General features: G+C 34.1%; 2 protein-coding genes across 3 annotated transcripts in view; one reads left to right on the forward strand and one right to left on the reverse strand.

Annotated features, from left to right (window-relative positions):
• Window positions 1-7,390, reverse strand: part of Hs3st-A (Heparan sulfate 3-O sulfotransferase-A) — a 54,561-nt gene extending 47,171 nt beyond the window's left edge. Inside the window, exon 1 of the mRNA XM_011062265.2 lies at window positions 6,789-7,390. The gene's annotated coding sequence lies outside the window, so the exon portion shown is untranslated. The remainder of the gene's footprint in view (window positions 1-6,788) is intronic.
• A 2,371-nt stretch (window positions 7,391-9,761) lies between these two features.
• Window positions 9,762-16,852, forward strand: LOC105149681 (protein phosphatase 1G). Of its 2 annotated transcripts, none has more exons than XM_011062262.2 (7): window positions 9,762-10,095; window positions 11,085-11,364; window positions 11,527-12,337; window positions 12,428-12,554; window positions 12,718-13,173; window positions 13,295-13,586; window positions 15,657-16,852. In XM_011062262.2, exons 1-6 carry the CDS (start codon window positions 9,985-9,987, stop codon window positions 13,535-13,537), a joined length of 2,028 nt encoding a protein of 675 aa, XP_011060564.1. In that variant the 5' UTR covers window positions 9,762-9,984; the 3' UTR covers window positions 13,538-13,586; window positions 15,657-16,852. The 2 variants fall into 2 exon arrangements, with proteins under 2 accessions (XP_011060564.1, XP_011060566.1); XM_011062264.2 differs by having other exon boundaries at window positions 9,764-10,095; window positions 11,527-12,331.
• The last annotated feature ends 247 nt before the right edge of the window (window positions 16,853-17,099 follow it).

Genomic DNA, 17,099 nt, shown 5'->3' on the forward strand with positions numbered 1-17,099 from the left:
ATTATCACATAATTGATGCACTTTTTGTTATTCGAATAACGAATCGCTGTGACGATTCAAGTCGATCACTGAAAAGATAATTATCGAGATGTATATATCACAAAATAATAAAAAGAGATTTGTAATTCTTATTCTTTATTATATAGAGAATATTATTCATTATAGAAAATATATTTATTTTTCTTATTTTTTGTATATTTTTTGTATATTATATTCTCTTGTTCGTTTCAGTTTCTGTTCCAAATAAATAAATCACGCAAAATGCTGTCTCTTTGATATGTTTACAAATCCTTTAAGGCATCCTTTATTGCAAGCTAATAACATTTACTGTAATAAAGTTGCACGAGATATGCAACATTTGGTACTTTGTCGCGATCGCGTTTCAAGTAATATAACGACACAATATAGATACACAAAGCAGCTCATGTCACTAATCGTCTGGTTCAACTTTCATTACGCGAATGACAAATACAATGTTCTTACACAGAGCATTAGTCTCGAAACAAGAGGTGTAGTAAGCTTTAACATTAGAATCGCGGGTTTAAATTAACCTAATCGCGATTCAAGGTAAACCTAGCTTTTTACAAGAAAGGATTATCACTAAAGTAAAAGTAAAATTACTTATAATTAATTATGAAAAGTCACAAAAATCTAGAGTTCCACGTATAAATCCAAATTAACTCGAAAAAAAAAAACTATCAGATGGATAAAAAATGACACAGTTTTTTAGTGTTAAGTCATAAGATATTAACTAATCAGTTGAATACGAAGAGAATAATCAACTACGATTGGTTGATTTCTTATAGCTTACTACAGTTTACTACACCTATTGTATTCTGGAACTATACATAAAGAAGTATTTAGCGTTGAATCTTGTAAAGTAAATTGCAAACCTACGCTTTAATGTAAATAGACAAAACTTTATTTTATCTCGAATTAATTGTTAATACATAATTGACTTTTCATTACGCATTTCAGCGTGGCTGTACGACACACGCTTGCTGATTAAAATCTTGACAATGAATGACAATACAGCCTGCGGCAGTACAGCCTTGCGTACGAAGCTGTGCTACCAAAACAATACCAAAGCTGTGCACCAGATAGTCTCGTTATATCACAAAATATTTAACATAATTTTTACGAAATAATTATAAACTGAATATTCCATTCCTTGTATTTTAAATCAATTTCGATAAATGAACAAAATAAGACATTTTGCGCTTTGGACTTATTAGCGTTGCCTAAGATAACAATTAATTCCGTACGACAAGAAGAGCGATGAAAATCTTATTAAATTCTAATTGACGAGAGAATTTGCTATCTAGTTGAGATGTATAAATGTATTAATAATGAATTTTAAATGTCAAGTACGAATATATTATTTCTTTGATCCTTTTTAATAGCAATTTAAATAACTGATATATTATTTTAATTATTCCATTTAAAAAAATATATAAACATTTTATTTAAAGAAATTAAATATTTAAAAATAAAATGAATATTAAATAGTTTCGTTAAATTTAACTCATCAGACTTTTTTTTCGCTCACGCGGAGAGCTGCTCAAGGTCTGTGAGACTGTCGGATATTTTGATGTGCAATTTCGATGTAAATGTTATTAATTCGTCAATAATTGTTTTCCATGACAGTTTTGAACAATCTCGAATAGGAATGTGCCATCAAAAGTTGAATTTTATTAGTTATATTACATAAAATAATTATTAAAAGAAACGTTTCCCTATTTTTTGATGAAACGTACATGGTTGACAGAGTTTCCCAGGTACTTGATTAGTAAGCTAGAGTTAACAAAATTACATTTAACACATCTGGGTATATTAAGTTTGAGAAAGCAATAAGAGCAAATTAATTTCAAATAAGCGCTATGTTATTAAATCGATAAAAAAATACAAGACGACTATGTAATATTATCTTTCAAGTTATATAGAAATGTTACAGTAAACTGTAAAAGACAATATTCTATAAGTCAAACAACACTGAAAAAAAAGTGTTTGATATTTGTGACAATATTTGTTAAATATGATAAAATAGTTATAGTTATAATATATATATAAGTTCCATTTTTATAATTGCTATAATGTTAGTAATAATTAAATTATATTTATAGTACTATCAAAAAATACATTTGATACAAAAAATGATATATAAATTATAATTAAATTAGAGTAATTGCAATCACATCTTTCTCTTACAATTAGGGTAAGAGAAAAAAACGTGCGTGATTAATTTTCTCGAGACTGGTATTATAGCTCAGTTCTTCGACAGAAATACGTCTATAAATACGGATCTAAGTGTTCTTTTCTGTTCTCGCATGTTAGAATTAATTTTTGCAAGTAGCAGTAAATCTTACAATTCTCCGTAAGATAAACGAATATTTTATAAATGTAATAATTTGCATACCAAGACCATGTAGCTAAGTTTAACAGCTGCACTCGTAAAACAACAACGCCCACGTACAATGCAAATTCATTGAAATAATATGTATATAATAATAGAATAATAAAATAACGAATAAAATGGAATAGAATTTTTTAATAGAAATGCGAATGCAATTCCAACTGTTGTGTTTGCCGAGATTAATTAGTAATTCGATTGCGCGAACCGTGAATATTTTTATCAATATCTGTCAACAAACTACAACGGTAGTGACGCTAGTTGTATTGTGTCCCAAATAATAAATATGGAAAGAACATATTCGCCATCGCGCGTGATTAATTTTCCGGCCGGCGCAACATGGCAGCTGTGCAATTTTCGCGATACGAAGCTTGCAGCGGAACAATAAACTAGTTTACATGATTTGCGAGACGATACTGTAATAACAGTGGAAACTCGACATGGACTCGTATCTAGTAAAATGCCAACCGTTAATTAATGCTTTTGCACGCGAGGGACAATCACAAAGACAAGGGAAAGAATAGTCACTGTATAAAAGGTCAATCGAATATACATCCATTGTCGTGATCCCAAATTATTTTTTTACATTCGTGCGAAAAGCGAATAAAAGTCTAGTAATCAACGATCTTATATTTAACTCGACAAGATTTATTGATAAAACGTTTTAACCGGTAAAATCGTTGAATAATCAAAAGCATCAAAAGCAATATTTAACGTTAACGTCTCACTGATCTGTTACGTAAAATATCAGTATAGTATGTTTAATCAAATAGTACATGTATTCAGTGATAAAATTAAGATAATAATATAATTATAGTTCTACTTTTCATACTATAGTTTGTAAACCATCGATTCACAACAGACGTCAAAATTATGCACAGAAATTGTTCATTATTCAATCTAATGCACTTAGATGTAAAGATTTTTTTTGTGAAACATAATATACATAATTGATATTCTTCCGAATAAAATATACATGGAAGATAAAAATCATCTTTTTTTTTCTTCAAAAAAAGAGCAAAATAACATATGTTTTTTAAGTCGACCTATTTGAACACTGGTAGTCATTCATTTTTCAATTCAAGAAAATAATAACAATACTCTTTTCCTACAACTCTTTTCCTTCTCTTCGTGATCGAGTTGAAGTGGACAATAGGCAATAAAGGTTGAATGAAGTACTTAACGAATTTCTTTTTCATTAATTTTGCACGTTCCAGTTAGAATGGTACGTTCCACTTGAAACAGAAGCACAGTGGAAGAAAAAGCTTCACGGGGTTTGAAAGCAGAGCTTTTAGGCTTTAGAATTACTTGTTCGAAAATCTGAAAAATCTTATCTCTTTTTCGTAAAATTATATAAATTTATATTTTATCATTTTTATCATTAATTTTAAGTAGGTCTTTAATTCTATCAGAAAGTAATAAAGTTATTAAAAAATTAAATGCAATCGAAACGCTTACATTATATACTGCATCAGGACTTTTATTATTAATTCGAATTTGCAACACATTTCTTCGATTGTAATAAAAATTAAATCGAGATCGTATGATGATTGTTATAGGAATCATTTTTATACGAATCGCTTTTCTGTAATATCTTGGACCGTGGTTACCGCGAATAAGGATTTCGAGATCAATCTGAACAATTTATTCGGGAAAAAGAATACCAGACGGAGGAAATTCCCACATGTCCGTTACATGACACAAATAACGGTTTATCTCACATATGAAACTATATATGTGTGAAAACCTATAATGTTTTGGAAGAAAAAGATATAAGATAAATTGTTCCTATATAAACAAAAATGTTATATTTTAATATTTATTAATATAAACATAAAGGTTACACTTCAATATTTAAAAAAATATCTGTAATTAACTGTGACTGGTTCATTATTCTGATCAAGGAAATATCAAGGAAAAAAATATTTCAGCATATTTCGGAGCACAAGATATTTCATGACACCAACAATTATAATTTCTAGAGTGCATAAACAGGTTGTATTGGATATTTGCCATTCCCGTGTTTAAGTTACACATATCAGAAATGCGTTGAAATATCAAAATCGGAAGGATGGGAATTGCAATTTCTAAGAAAATCATAAACATAAAGATCCTATTAAATTACTATCAAAAAAAAAAAAACATTTTCTACTTCCTTGCACATTTTCATTTTATGAATACGAGAGAAGTTAAAGGATGCAAAAATTACAAATAAGGAAGCAACAAAACACAGATATCAATTTGTCTTGTGATAATTTCGTGTTGCGAGATCAAATCAAGAAGCAGCTTCTCGTCATTAAATACTAACATTCAACACGAATATTTCAATTAATCTGATTAATATTAATTGTAAAATTAAGAGCAAATGCAATCATATATTTGGGAAAGATGTCGTTGATCAAATAATTTCGTAAGTCAATAAATAATTTCAACGCCGTTTTGTTTTCCAAAAATTTATGTGAAACAAAAAAAACTCTTAAAAAGGTTACCTTTAATAATGCGCAATATTTATAAAATTGATTTCGCACATCATTTGGAAGTACTTTTATTGTTTCGCGTCGCTCAATCGAAGACGAATTCGTCGCATGGGGCACATGCAACAGTTTGTATAGAGCAAATAATGACTTCTAGATGGACGGATCAAAGAGGATAATTAAAACTAACGTTGTAAGATTACGTACGCTTATTCTCTTCGCATTTGGACACTTGCCATCGGCCGTTTGGAAACGGCACTTTGCAACTTGTCGCGAAATAGAAACGCCCGCGGGCAAATTGAATGAATCCTGTCGTGGCGCGCACGCGATATATTTGTACATATAATCTCTGGTATCTCTACGTCATTTAATTAATTTCAACTCAATTAATTCCCGAGTGCGGATGCGTCTTACAATTCCATTCCGTATCTGTGCTTTGGATAGCAAGAATTAGAAGAGAATTCGTGTATTATATCAAAATGTCTTGCGTTCATTGAAAGTCCATGGACTTCTGGTAGATTCAATTAGAAAGGTTCAAATCACATATAAGAAATCTTGCATTTATCAGAATTCTACTAGATTCGACAAGAAAAGTATGAATTAGATACTTATAGTTAAAAAATCTCATTGCACTCATTGGAATTTTGATAGATTCGAAAAAGATATAAATCAGACACTTATAATTAGAAAAATCTCATTGTATTCAGTAGAATTTTGATAGATTCAACCAAAAAGATATAAATCAGATACACATGTTAAAAATCTTGTTGCATTTAATAGAATCCTGGTATTTGTACTTTTCTGGTAGATACATACAACCAGAAAAATAAAAATCAGGCAATAACAGTTAAACATCCTAGTGAAGATAACCAGAAATTCAATTGCGATAATCAGAATTCCGATTCATACGATCAGAATTGGTTTTGATTGTATTTCTTGTTGCAATTTTGCAACCAGAACATTTTTCTATGTAACAACGCAGTACCTCCTATCTCGAAGCCAGAATAGTTGCAAAGTCACGATTACATGTGAAATATTCTCCTCTTTTCTTAGTTTTCCACAGTAAAAGAACGAACGTTCGCTCGGCGGCGAAATATTTCACGTAACGAGAGAAATTAATGATCGTCAGTAGTATAAACAGACATTCACAACGACAGCAGTAGATGACGACGCGACGGGTCAGACATCGCGGTACCACGCGCGATGGAGCGATACTTCGGTAGTTTAGATAGCTCGCCTCGCGGTTTCACGTGATAACGGATAAATGCTCTCGGGAAGAGTTTAATTGCAGGCATATACATGGTTAAGAGTACTCGTTTGCCGAGGAATTTCTACATTTCCGCGCTTAGCGCGCCTTTATCCGCGAACCGCAGCGGGACCGTCGCGAGCTAAAAGCCAAAAGATAAAAACTTTCCACCGCAGAAAGTTCCCTTGGATCGATGAGAAAATTTTCCCCCAGGGCAATTTTGATTAAAAAGAATTAGCCTGTAACCACTGAGCCACGCGGTGAGAGCGTCATTCTGAAATTGCACGGGAATTCACGATATGGGAAACGCTTTTAGATCGATATACAACCAGTTCATTTGTCGAGCAGAGCGGGTCGTTGTATCGGGAAACTCCGTGCAAAAGATGTACCGTTACAGATATATCGAGCATCCAAGGAGACTTAAGCCTATAAACGCGAGCTGCAAATCCTCTTATCCGCAACACGTACGCGCGTTAAGCACCCTGAATTAGCAGGGGATGCGTGTTGCTGCCATAGTATCGCAACCAATCTCAATTCCGCGTCCGCACCACCTGCACCGCCATAATCCGTTAATATATCTCTGGAAGAAACGTTTCCGACCTCGGGGAAACGTCGTGCGCGGCTTAAGCGTAGTGTAAGTAAGTAGTGACAGACGTACCTGGTCGGACCGATCCAAGGTCAGGTCACTAGGCCGGGAACACACGGTGCTGGCTTGTCCTCGCTCCCTTTGGTGTTATGTATCGACAGGTGCAACGAGTGCAATGCACGAACGGCCGTGGTGAGAGCCGACGATGCGATGATACAGCTAAGCCGCGCGTATGTGATCTAATCGAGGCGATGGCAACGACGACGACGACGACGACGGTGACGGCGGCGGCGAGAGTGGCGAGACGTTAAAGGGATGAGACTCGACGAGCTGGGATGAGCGGGCGTAGCGAGACTCGCCCCCGTTACTGAAACGAGATCGACTACTCGCAGCGGCGGTGACGTCGAACGCTCGCCAGCGAGCGCACGAAAAAGGTAGCGAGACCGGTGCTCGGCGGCACCGTTGTAATCGCGCGACTTCGCGCCGCGTGTCACCGCTGCGTGTATCCGCTGCCGTCTGTCACGGTGTGCTGTACCACCGAGCATTCGCATCCGGGGGTGCGTAACCCGACCTAACCTCCCCGAGCTCCGCCGAACGACTGGCGGGCTCGGCAGGCTCGGCTCGCTTCACTGCCCCGGCGCACTACTCCGCACGCACTCCCCTCCTTGCCACTGTTTATCCCCTTTCCCTCCTCGGCCATCGTTTGGTTTAGTTGTGCCGCGAACCGCGAAGAGACGCGACATCTACCTGCGCAACACTCACACTCATCGCGACCGCGCGCGCTATCTTCCCCCATTTTGAATGTAGCGCGAAACATTCAAAAGTGACTCGATATTCTACGCGTCCCGTTGTTAACTTCACTCCGCATTTAATTGAGATATCACTCCCCACTGTTCGTTTCTGCCAATAGTGCCAATATAGATTAACTTTTATCGCGACTTGATTTAATTGATTTTTATCTTCCTTTGGTTCTAAGAAACTAGATAAAGAGTAAATTAAATAGAGATTAAAATTTATTTAGATCGGTAAATATGAACATATGATCCGTTTCTATAGATGTAGATGAATTCTTTTACTTATATCGGTTCTTCCTCTTTTACTCATATCGGATACTTTAATCTCGATTCAATTTGCATTTATCTTTCTCTAATTCTAAGAATTAGAAAAAGATATAAAGAGTAAATAAAATTAAGTTAATCTACATTGATAGATATGGACATAAATACGTTTCTATCAAAGTAAACGTAAAACTTAAATGTAGAGTAACTTTAACTCTAGTTTATTTTATTTTACTACGTGTCTCTCTCTAGAAAGTTAATTTCTTTTTAGCCTCTTCTAATTCTTAGAACTAGAAAAAGATAAAAAGTAAACTAAACCAAGATTAAAATTAATCTACATTGATAAAAATGTACATTAATGACAGTAACGATATCATTACACTGCACAGATTTTGTAGTAAAAAAAACTATGCAACGACAGTATAACGACATTATTATACTGTCATTAAGAATTTCAGAATATAGGGGCTTTAATATCGATTTAACTTATTTTTTATCTTTTTCTGATTCTAAAAATTATAAAAAATACAGAGTAAATAAAACTGAGATTAAAATTAATCTATTTTGATGGTAGATACAATTCTTGTTTCTATTAATGTAACTTAATTTTATCTAATCGTGATTTAATTTACTTTTTATCTTTCTCTATTTCTAAAAAATGGAGAAAGATGATAGTCTGTACTTATTCAAAATGTGCTTTTATCTATAAATGTGCGCTTTTATTTCTGAAATTCTATGGACTATATTTAAAATGCGCGTTTAAAACGATATTAATGCGCATTTAGTACATAGTTCGTTTTACATATATTTTTAGAATGTCAGAAACAAAAACACGCTCATCGATAAGAGTGCATTTCGAATACAATCCTGTTTAAATATTATATTTAACATGAGTTATAATGTGCTAAATGTGTGCTGACATTGGTCTAGTTGAATATCTACAAGTCAAAAAATTAATTAATTAAATCGAGAGTAAAGTTAATTTTATTATTTCTTGAAGCGAAATTAAAAATTAAAAGCGACCAAATTCACTAGGTGATTAATGAAGTTATAAATATTCTAGTAAATTTATGAAATTACATGATGAATTTATGAAATTACATAATAAATTTATGAAATTGATGAAATTACAAAAGCTCACTTTTATAATTTCATCTCGTTCAATTATGATAAAAGCCCCAAGAACCAAAATAAGATAACATTAGATATATCTATGATAATAATAGATGAACTTCGTTGAATAAAATACGTTTTAATATTAACGTATATTAATGCACTAATTTATAATTCATAATTTGATGTTTAATAAAGATAATGTGCTGAAATGTTGGAATTATCGATTTTAGGATAAAGTGGGACAATTTCGAACATGGTATAATTCTGTACAAAATAAGATTTGAATCTCATTTTCGAAATTCAATTCGTTCAATTTTTTCTTGTTTAGTACCTGAATTATTTCGAATGATAACTCGTAAAGCGATAACTTAATTGATGACGAAAGGATTATATTTATTACATAATTATCTTAATCATTCGAATGCGTTATTTGGTTATCACATTTTTTCACAAAAATAAAACAGCTGACAATTCTTCATCGAAGCTTCGTTCATTTTTCATTTTTACAAATAAATATTAATTTTAATGTCAGTTCAACTTACTCTTTATTTTTCTCTAATTTTAAGAATTCTTAAAAAAAAAATAAATCAATTATTTTCCATGAGGAGCATGAAAGCCTATAGGATCTTAATATGAAACTTGTAATAAAAAAAGAATTCTTAAAAAAAGAATTCTTAAAATCAGTTGAGAATTGAAAGACAGATTAAAGTTCATCTACATCTACATAGATATAGAAATGGACACGCGATTGATACGATGCACAAATGAGCAGGGACTACAGACTTGGAAAGAGAATGGAATATATATCCGGTCGTCCGACTCTTATTACATGCGCACGTCGCTTTAAGTTTGGCGCGAAATCGTGTCGCGTCGCGGCCAAGTCCGCCAAGTCCGCCAAGTCGGCGCGGAGGTGGCTCCGGCGACCCAGCTGGCGCCAGCAGCGCGCTCGGAAAACAGAAAGCCAAACCGGTCATGGGAGGCTAGTTAAACGACTGTGGTACCACGCTTGTGAGTTCTGTTTTCTGGCGGAAACGTTGCGACACATTACGCGGACGCCGCGGGAGTATCACGACGGCCAGCCGGTATTTTAAAAGATGGGAGCGTACTTGTCGGAGCCGATTACGAAGAAGGAGTCGAGCGACGAAATTGGAAAGAATGTCGCGTACGGTGCGAGCTCCATGCAGGGCTGGCGGATCAGTCAGGAGGTAAGCGGGAAGTTGTGTCGTCGCGGCGGCAGCGGCGACGGCGGCAACGGTCGCGACGTGCGCGCGCGCGCGCGAGCGCGCCCGCGTTTATCCCACCGTTACCTAGTTTCGATCCTCGCGTGTTTTGCCGGTTATCTAGCCACCACGCTCGTCGGTTCGGCGCGGTCGAGGTGCGTCCCGCACCCCGAAGCTTCGCCGCTGCGCCGGGGAACGGGGGTGGCCGATGATGTCCGAGAGCCCCGGGCGCAGCATCCGACGCTCGTGGATGGCTTCTTTGCCACTCATGCGTTTATTTACCAACAGACGAGATAGCTCGATAACATGGGATCCTTGCAACATCGTCGATCAATATTATCGCGGAATTGTTTTCGTCAAAAAAATTTATTATCTTATTGACGATTTTAATTTTCTTCGATATCGCGTATTGTATTAGTTTCCTTCTGTGTGGACGACAAAATTATTACACAATAATAATTCTTTTATCTTTCCTATTCGTTGATACCGTTGGAATTTATTACCGTTATCAAATGGAAATTAATTGATTACGTGGAGCAAATTTTGTATATCAATTTTCTTGTAAGAGAACAAATATTTAACTCTCAATTACAGCTATGAAAATTATACCTAAGGTCTAAAGCATCCTGTTTGAAATTAGAATACAAGTAAACCTCCATTTTATAACTTTTGACAAAAGAAAGTTCTTTATCTATAATTTAGAACCTTATAATATCAATCATACAAATTATGCAAAATTTTTGCTTTAAATCCAAACTTTCTAGTTGTAGTCGAGGGTGAAGACAATAGAATTCTCTTTAGTTAAATTTCTTGCACCATTTTTTCTTTTCTTTCCAACGTGGAATGAAAAAGGAGGAAAAGTAAACTGTGTAAGAAGTTTAGCTGATAAGGAGAAGATCGAATTATAATCTTTCTCTGGAATGAAAAAGGAATTTTGTCAAAGATAAGATTACTAACTGTAACTTTCTTTACAGGATGCTCACAATTGTTGCATAGATTTCGATGAGAACGTTTCATTATTCGCCGTATACGACGGTCATGGAGGACACGAGGTTGCTACGTATTGCGCACGTAATCTCCCTGATTTTATCAAACAGACAGAAGCTTATAAAACAGGCGACATTAGGCAAGCTTTAATAGATGCTTTTCTCGGTTTCGACGAAACTCTTACAAAACCGGAGGTAGTCAATGTTCTCAAAGAGCTCGCAGGGACGTCCACATCAGAGAAAAAGGAGAGTGACTTGAACGAATCTGGTGCGTTTTTTTTCATATTAAGGATATGCATTATTACGGGATTTACCTTTATACAGACACTGTTGCTAGTTATATATTTTGCAAGCTCTAATTTATTTTTTCTCCTTATCTGCACGAGTAAATTCTTAATAAGATTATCTTCGTACGTTACATTGCGTATAGATGAAGAAGAGAATGTTAGTAATCTGTGTATGGAGGCAACAATGCCATTGGAGCAAGTAATGGCAAAATATCAGTCAGAGGTGTCGAATCCTCATCTAAAAAATCTGAAAGGCGAAAAATGTGGTAAACGCGCATTCGCGAGTCCTTTTTTGCGAGGTCGGAGAGGACGAGAGAAAGCAAGTGGTTCATCCTCTGGCGCAGGATGTTCATCTTCACCGTCACCGCCACCAACATCATCATCGTCTTCATCGTCCGGTTGGAATACGAACGAAACAGACGTAAGTAGTTCCAGCCAGCCGTGTGGATCGGCTCTGTCTAGCACAGTGGAACGAAAAGATTCCGATGGTTCGGGAAGTAATGAAGCTGAGCAAGTACTGGATTCGACAACGAGCAACGGCAGCGCTCATGCGTCTCCACCAGTGGTATCTACTGAGGATGTAGAAACTGCTAAATCTATGGATATGCCTGATAGCTCTGAAGATGTAAAAGAGAAAGTATCGAGTCCAGGCAAGGCACCACCGTGCGCGGAGTCTAATGCGAATGAGGTGGAAGTTAATGGCGCAGAATCGAAGAGGATCGGAGATGCAGACAGCAGTAAAGGTGGAGGAGACAATGTGTCGAGCAGTTCTTGTATCCCTGTGGAAAACGGGGATGCGGATCAGCAAGAACGGATAACTAGCAGTGGTCGAAGAAGAATTCAGCCTGTGGATCTTTATCAAAGTCTACTGAAAAAGGACAGTGATGATTCTGAGGAAGACGATGATGATGACGAAAATGATGAAACTTTTGATGGTGTCCCTGAAAGGTATAAGTGTGTACATATTGTTTATTGTAAAAACGCTTAATTTTTAAGAGAATATTTCTTTTAAATTGAGATTTTCTCTTTTAAATCGTTTTACAGTGACGGTGATGATACGGAAGATGTTGATGAGGATGAAAGTGATGAAGATGACGATGATGAAGTAGAGGAGGAAGATATAGATGATTCTGATGATGATACTGATGATCTCATGGTGAACACTGAAAAGGTATAATATCGATTTTATTACAGAATTTATTGAATATTCAGAAAGATTTCTGCACTAATTTTACTGGAACTCCAATTTCTATAATCTATAATTCTAATTAGTGCGACTCTTTTCCTTATTGAATTTGTCTAATGTATAATTGTATAATGGCTTTTTTATGTAGCCTGGTTCGGACAGTGGATGCACAGCAGTTGTAGCGATACTCAAGGAAAACGAATTGTATGTGGCTAATGCTGGAGATTCTCGGTGTGTTCTATGCAGAGATGGCCAGGCGATCGAACTTAGCCTGGACCATAAACCCGAAGACGCACCAGAAATGGAACGTATAGTAAAAGCAGGTGGAGAGGTGACAAACGACGGCAGAGTGAATGGCGGCCTCAATCTTTCCAGAGCGCTCGGTGATCATGCATATAAGCAAAATATGGTATTACCACCCCAGGAACAAATGATCTCGGCTCTACCGGACATAAGGCATATTACAATCGATCCAGAGAAAGACGAATTTATGATACTAGCTTGCGATGGCATATGGAACTTTATGACCAGTCAAAACGTTGTTCAGTTCGTGCGCACCCGTTTATCACAAAATTATGAAAACATTTCGAAAATCTGCGAAGAGGTATTGACGTTACAAACTTAAAAGATTACAAATGACTTTTAAACATGTTCGAATGCATCTTTTCAAACCATTTAGAGTATTCTTTATTCTTTCTGAATAAACAATCTAATGTGTGTTATAGCTCTTTGATCATTGTCTTGCACCGGATACTCTTGGCGATGGAACGGGCTGCGATAACATGACTGCCGTAATAATTAAATTTACATCACCGGCAACTGAAATTGTTAAAAATAATACCATTGCTGAGGTATGTGTTACAAAGAAGCGATCGGTTTCGCCAACTGCTGAGGAAACCAATGAGTGTATCCCGGGAGAAAACACAGTAAATCCCTGCAAACGTGCTAAAACTGAGGCAGCTATGTGAATTAGGAATCATCACGCATGAACTGATCTCCGGGAGCGGACGAATGAATGTGAGTTTATGTAAAATTATATAACAACTTTATATTGTTGTGTAGAGCTGGAACCAATTGGTTATACAGTAACAAGCACATGAAATAGTGTGTAAGGTGTGTTATTCGTCGCTGCTAACAGACTGCTAGATTGGAGCACGTGGGAATGATATAACTTAGTTTTGTTAATAACGCATATGAATAATTTCTCGATCACAATAAAATAAATAACGCATATGAAGAGAAATTTCTCTTTTAAGATCATATCCTGTGCATATATTTTTATTGTCATATAATGTTAAATACAATTTGTATTTAATACAATTTGTTTAATATTGAACTTTATTTTATTATTGAGAAATATATATATATATATATATATATATATATATATATATATATATATATATTAAATTCAACATTCGGGCTATTTTTTTATTTTATTATGTATAATTTGGAATCAATCCTTAGAACTGAGGAATATGACAGAAAAAAAGGGAGGGAAAGAAATTGTGTATAAAATAATAATATAAAATAATTCTGGTCAAAATTATAAATAAAACTTGTTCATTTCTTTACAAGCATTTATTGACAAAAGTACGATGATTGATACGTACTCTTAGTTTAAATGTATAATATAATGTTCTCTCTTAGTTTTATGGAACATAATGTATTATTGTAAGTTCTAATATAGTTCTAATGTAGCTCTAACAACTTTTAATATACATAAATTTATTAATTGAGACTAATTTTATATAAATGATGCAGTGATACTAACGAAAACATAAATACGCAATATTAATTAACAATGATAAGTGAATAACATTAGTGTAAATTAAGAGTTTTATTCAATTTTTCTTTTTTTCTATTTAATAGATATTTGATACATACATTGTAACTGGTATTTTCTCAAATTATAGGAATATAAGAATAAAATTAGAATCACGGTACATATATATATAATATTTCGCGATATATACATATATATATATATTTTGTTTGAATAAATAAAATTCACATTAAATAAGAAAGATATCAGTTTAGTGTTTATTAATATATGTCTGTATCACAGTATCATTTATTTCAAACTGTAATGATTTGTTAAATCCTTCTAATCATTATATTCCATGTCTTAATTAATATATTTAAGGTAAATAATTAGATTTTTGTTCATATCATCCCATTTGCTCCAGCTGCACTTACAAAGTATATTCCTTGAGTTTTTAGATTAGTACACATAAATGTATATATTTATAAATGTAGTTTATAGGATTTATATTTGTAAGTCAATACATTTATCTCTTATTTTTACGAAATAGAATTTATTTTTGAATCCCTGGGTATAGTGGTTGAATGGATGGGTGTGCGAATAGTTTTAAGATGTTTAAATTGTATTATGTAATTAAGGCAATTGCGTATAACGCGTTACCAATTTGTGATCTTGTCTTAATGATAACGTTAAAGAAATACAAAAAAAAAATATGTACTTGTGTTAAGCTACGTCAAGTGCTGTAGTAGTTTGAAACGATCTGAATTTGGAAATTTGCACATGTCAAAAGTATGTTTTTTGTAAATTTATACAGAGAATCATATATACACACACACACACACACACACACGTGCGCGCGTGTATGTGTATGTGTGTGTATAGAGAGAGATACATCGTAGCTTTGGGAAACTGATAAAGGTGTTTGTCTTACAGAAAGAGGGATTACAATTGTAAGATTGAAAAATTGCGCGATATGTTATGGTAAATGCATGATGGTTATGGTATTTTGGTAAATTCAGAATACTTATCCTATTGTGTCGCGATGCTGACAGTACTTTGATAAACGGAGTATTCGTGATATCATGACATTCGCAAAATTCCTTCTGGTATTTGGAGATACGCGAAATATTTGGTATTATATAATAAGTGCAAGATACTTGTAGTATTTCGACAAACGCAAATAGAGGATAGGGCATATTATATCTGGGAGCAAATCTCCGTTTTTCGTGTAGCTAACGAAAGCAATGGTATTCGATGAATTTATCGAAATTCAGTTTTCTGCACTAATTAGATAAAGATATAGTGTATATTTTTGCTCTTAGATCTACTCGTGCCGTGTACAAGCTCCTCCACTCGATCTATCTCTACCTACTATGAACACGAGCGAAGTGAGAGAGCGCGTTAAGCATGGAGACTGTCCTCTGTAAAACTTTGGTCTAAGAAAATAATATTATTGATTTTAAATAAATTAATTATCTGATGTGGCGCTAACCGCCGATACTCGCATACGTCAAGAACTTTTCGGAGTTCATCTCCCAGCAAACGAGAATGGATTAAAATGGATTAAAATTTTTTTCTATTCGAATGCGTATTTTATATAAATAGCGAATACTTTTTTTGGATTTAATTGAATTCAATTGGATACAATCAATTGGATTAAAAAACTACATTTTTTATTCACAATTTTGAAGTATTATACAGAAAAAAGCAATATTTTTAGATTGAAAGGCATAGAGATGTGCTCCGCATTTCTATAAATGAATAAAAATGTATTCAAGATGAAAAGCATTCGTCATTTTAACATTCGTCAATATTTCTGAAAATCTGAATCCATTTCAATTCATTTTAATCCATTCTCATTTGCTGGGCTTATGATTTATGTATTAACATAATTAACATAAATCGTAAATAGGCAATACTTGAACAACTAAAGACCTACTGTCATATTTTTTACAGTTTAAGACTCTTTCACGTTGCATAAAGATTCCTGTTTCGATCGTAATGCAGAAATATCAGAATCTTTGTGTTTCCATTGTAAAGATTCATATAAAACATTAAAATTATGTGACGCAATTATTATAGAAGATAGAGATATGAATCAACCCAGTGAAATCTTTGCGACAATTGCAACATTTTCCACCAATATATATATATATATATATTCTTCTGTCGACATTCATGTATAATCATGTGTAATCGCGGTCGTTAGTAGACAGTAATTTCATCGAAGAAATGGTTTATAGTTAAATGCAAAAACAATCACGATACTCTTATGTAAACACCATTTGCAAGATGAACAGCGTATAGATACTAGACGAACGATATTTAGTATCATTCAGAAAAAAACTGACGTGCCTTTCCAATTCAGGAGTTGACAACCTCCGCAACATGTGTATGTACATTCGATTCCGTCTCAAGAAAAAAAAAGGTTTGCACCCCATATACTGTCTTTAACTGCAAACTCCGTCATACACTTATGTATAATATCTTGTTTCATAATACATGTCGCTCGAATCAATCTTAATGCTTGTTTTTATTTTCTACATTTTTTCTCTTGCCACACGAAAGAAGTAAATACATTAAATATTTTTAAACCAGTATGTATATATATATATATATATATATATATATATATATAATGCTTCATTTTTAAAATCTTACATATACATTTTCTTTGTTAACTAATAACATTTCTTATTAAATTACACATATATTTCGCACAAATAACGGAATAAATCTGGTTTTCCAGAATTAACTTCGCTGCG

Source organism: Acromyrmex echinatior, chromosome 11 (genome assembly GCF_024713525.1).
Source record: "Acromyrmex echinatior isolate Ae372 chromosome 11, ASM2471352v2, whole genome shotgun sequence".
Classification (NCBI taxonomy): Eukaryota; Metazoa; Arthropoda; class Insecta; order Hymenoptera; family Formicidae; genus Acromyrmex; species Acromyrmex echinatior.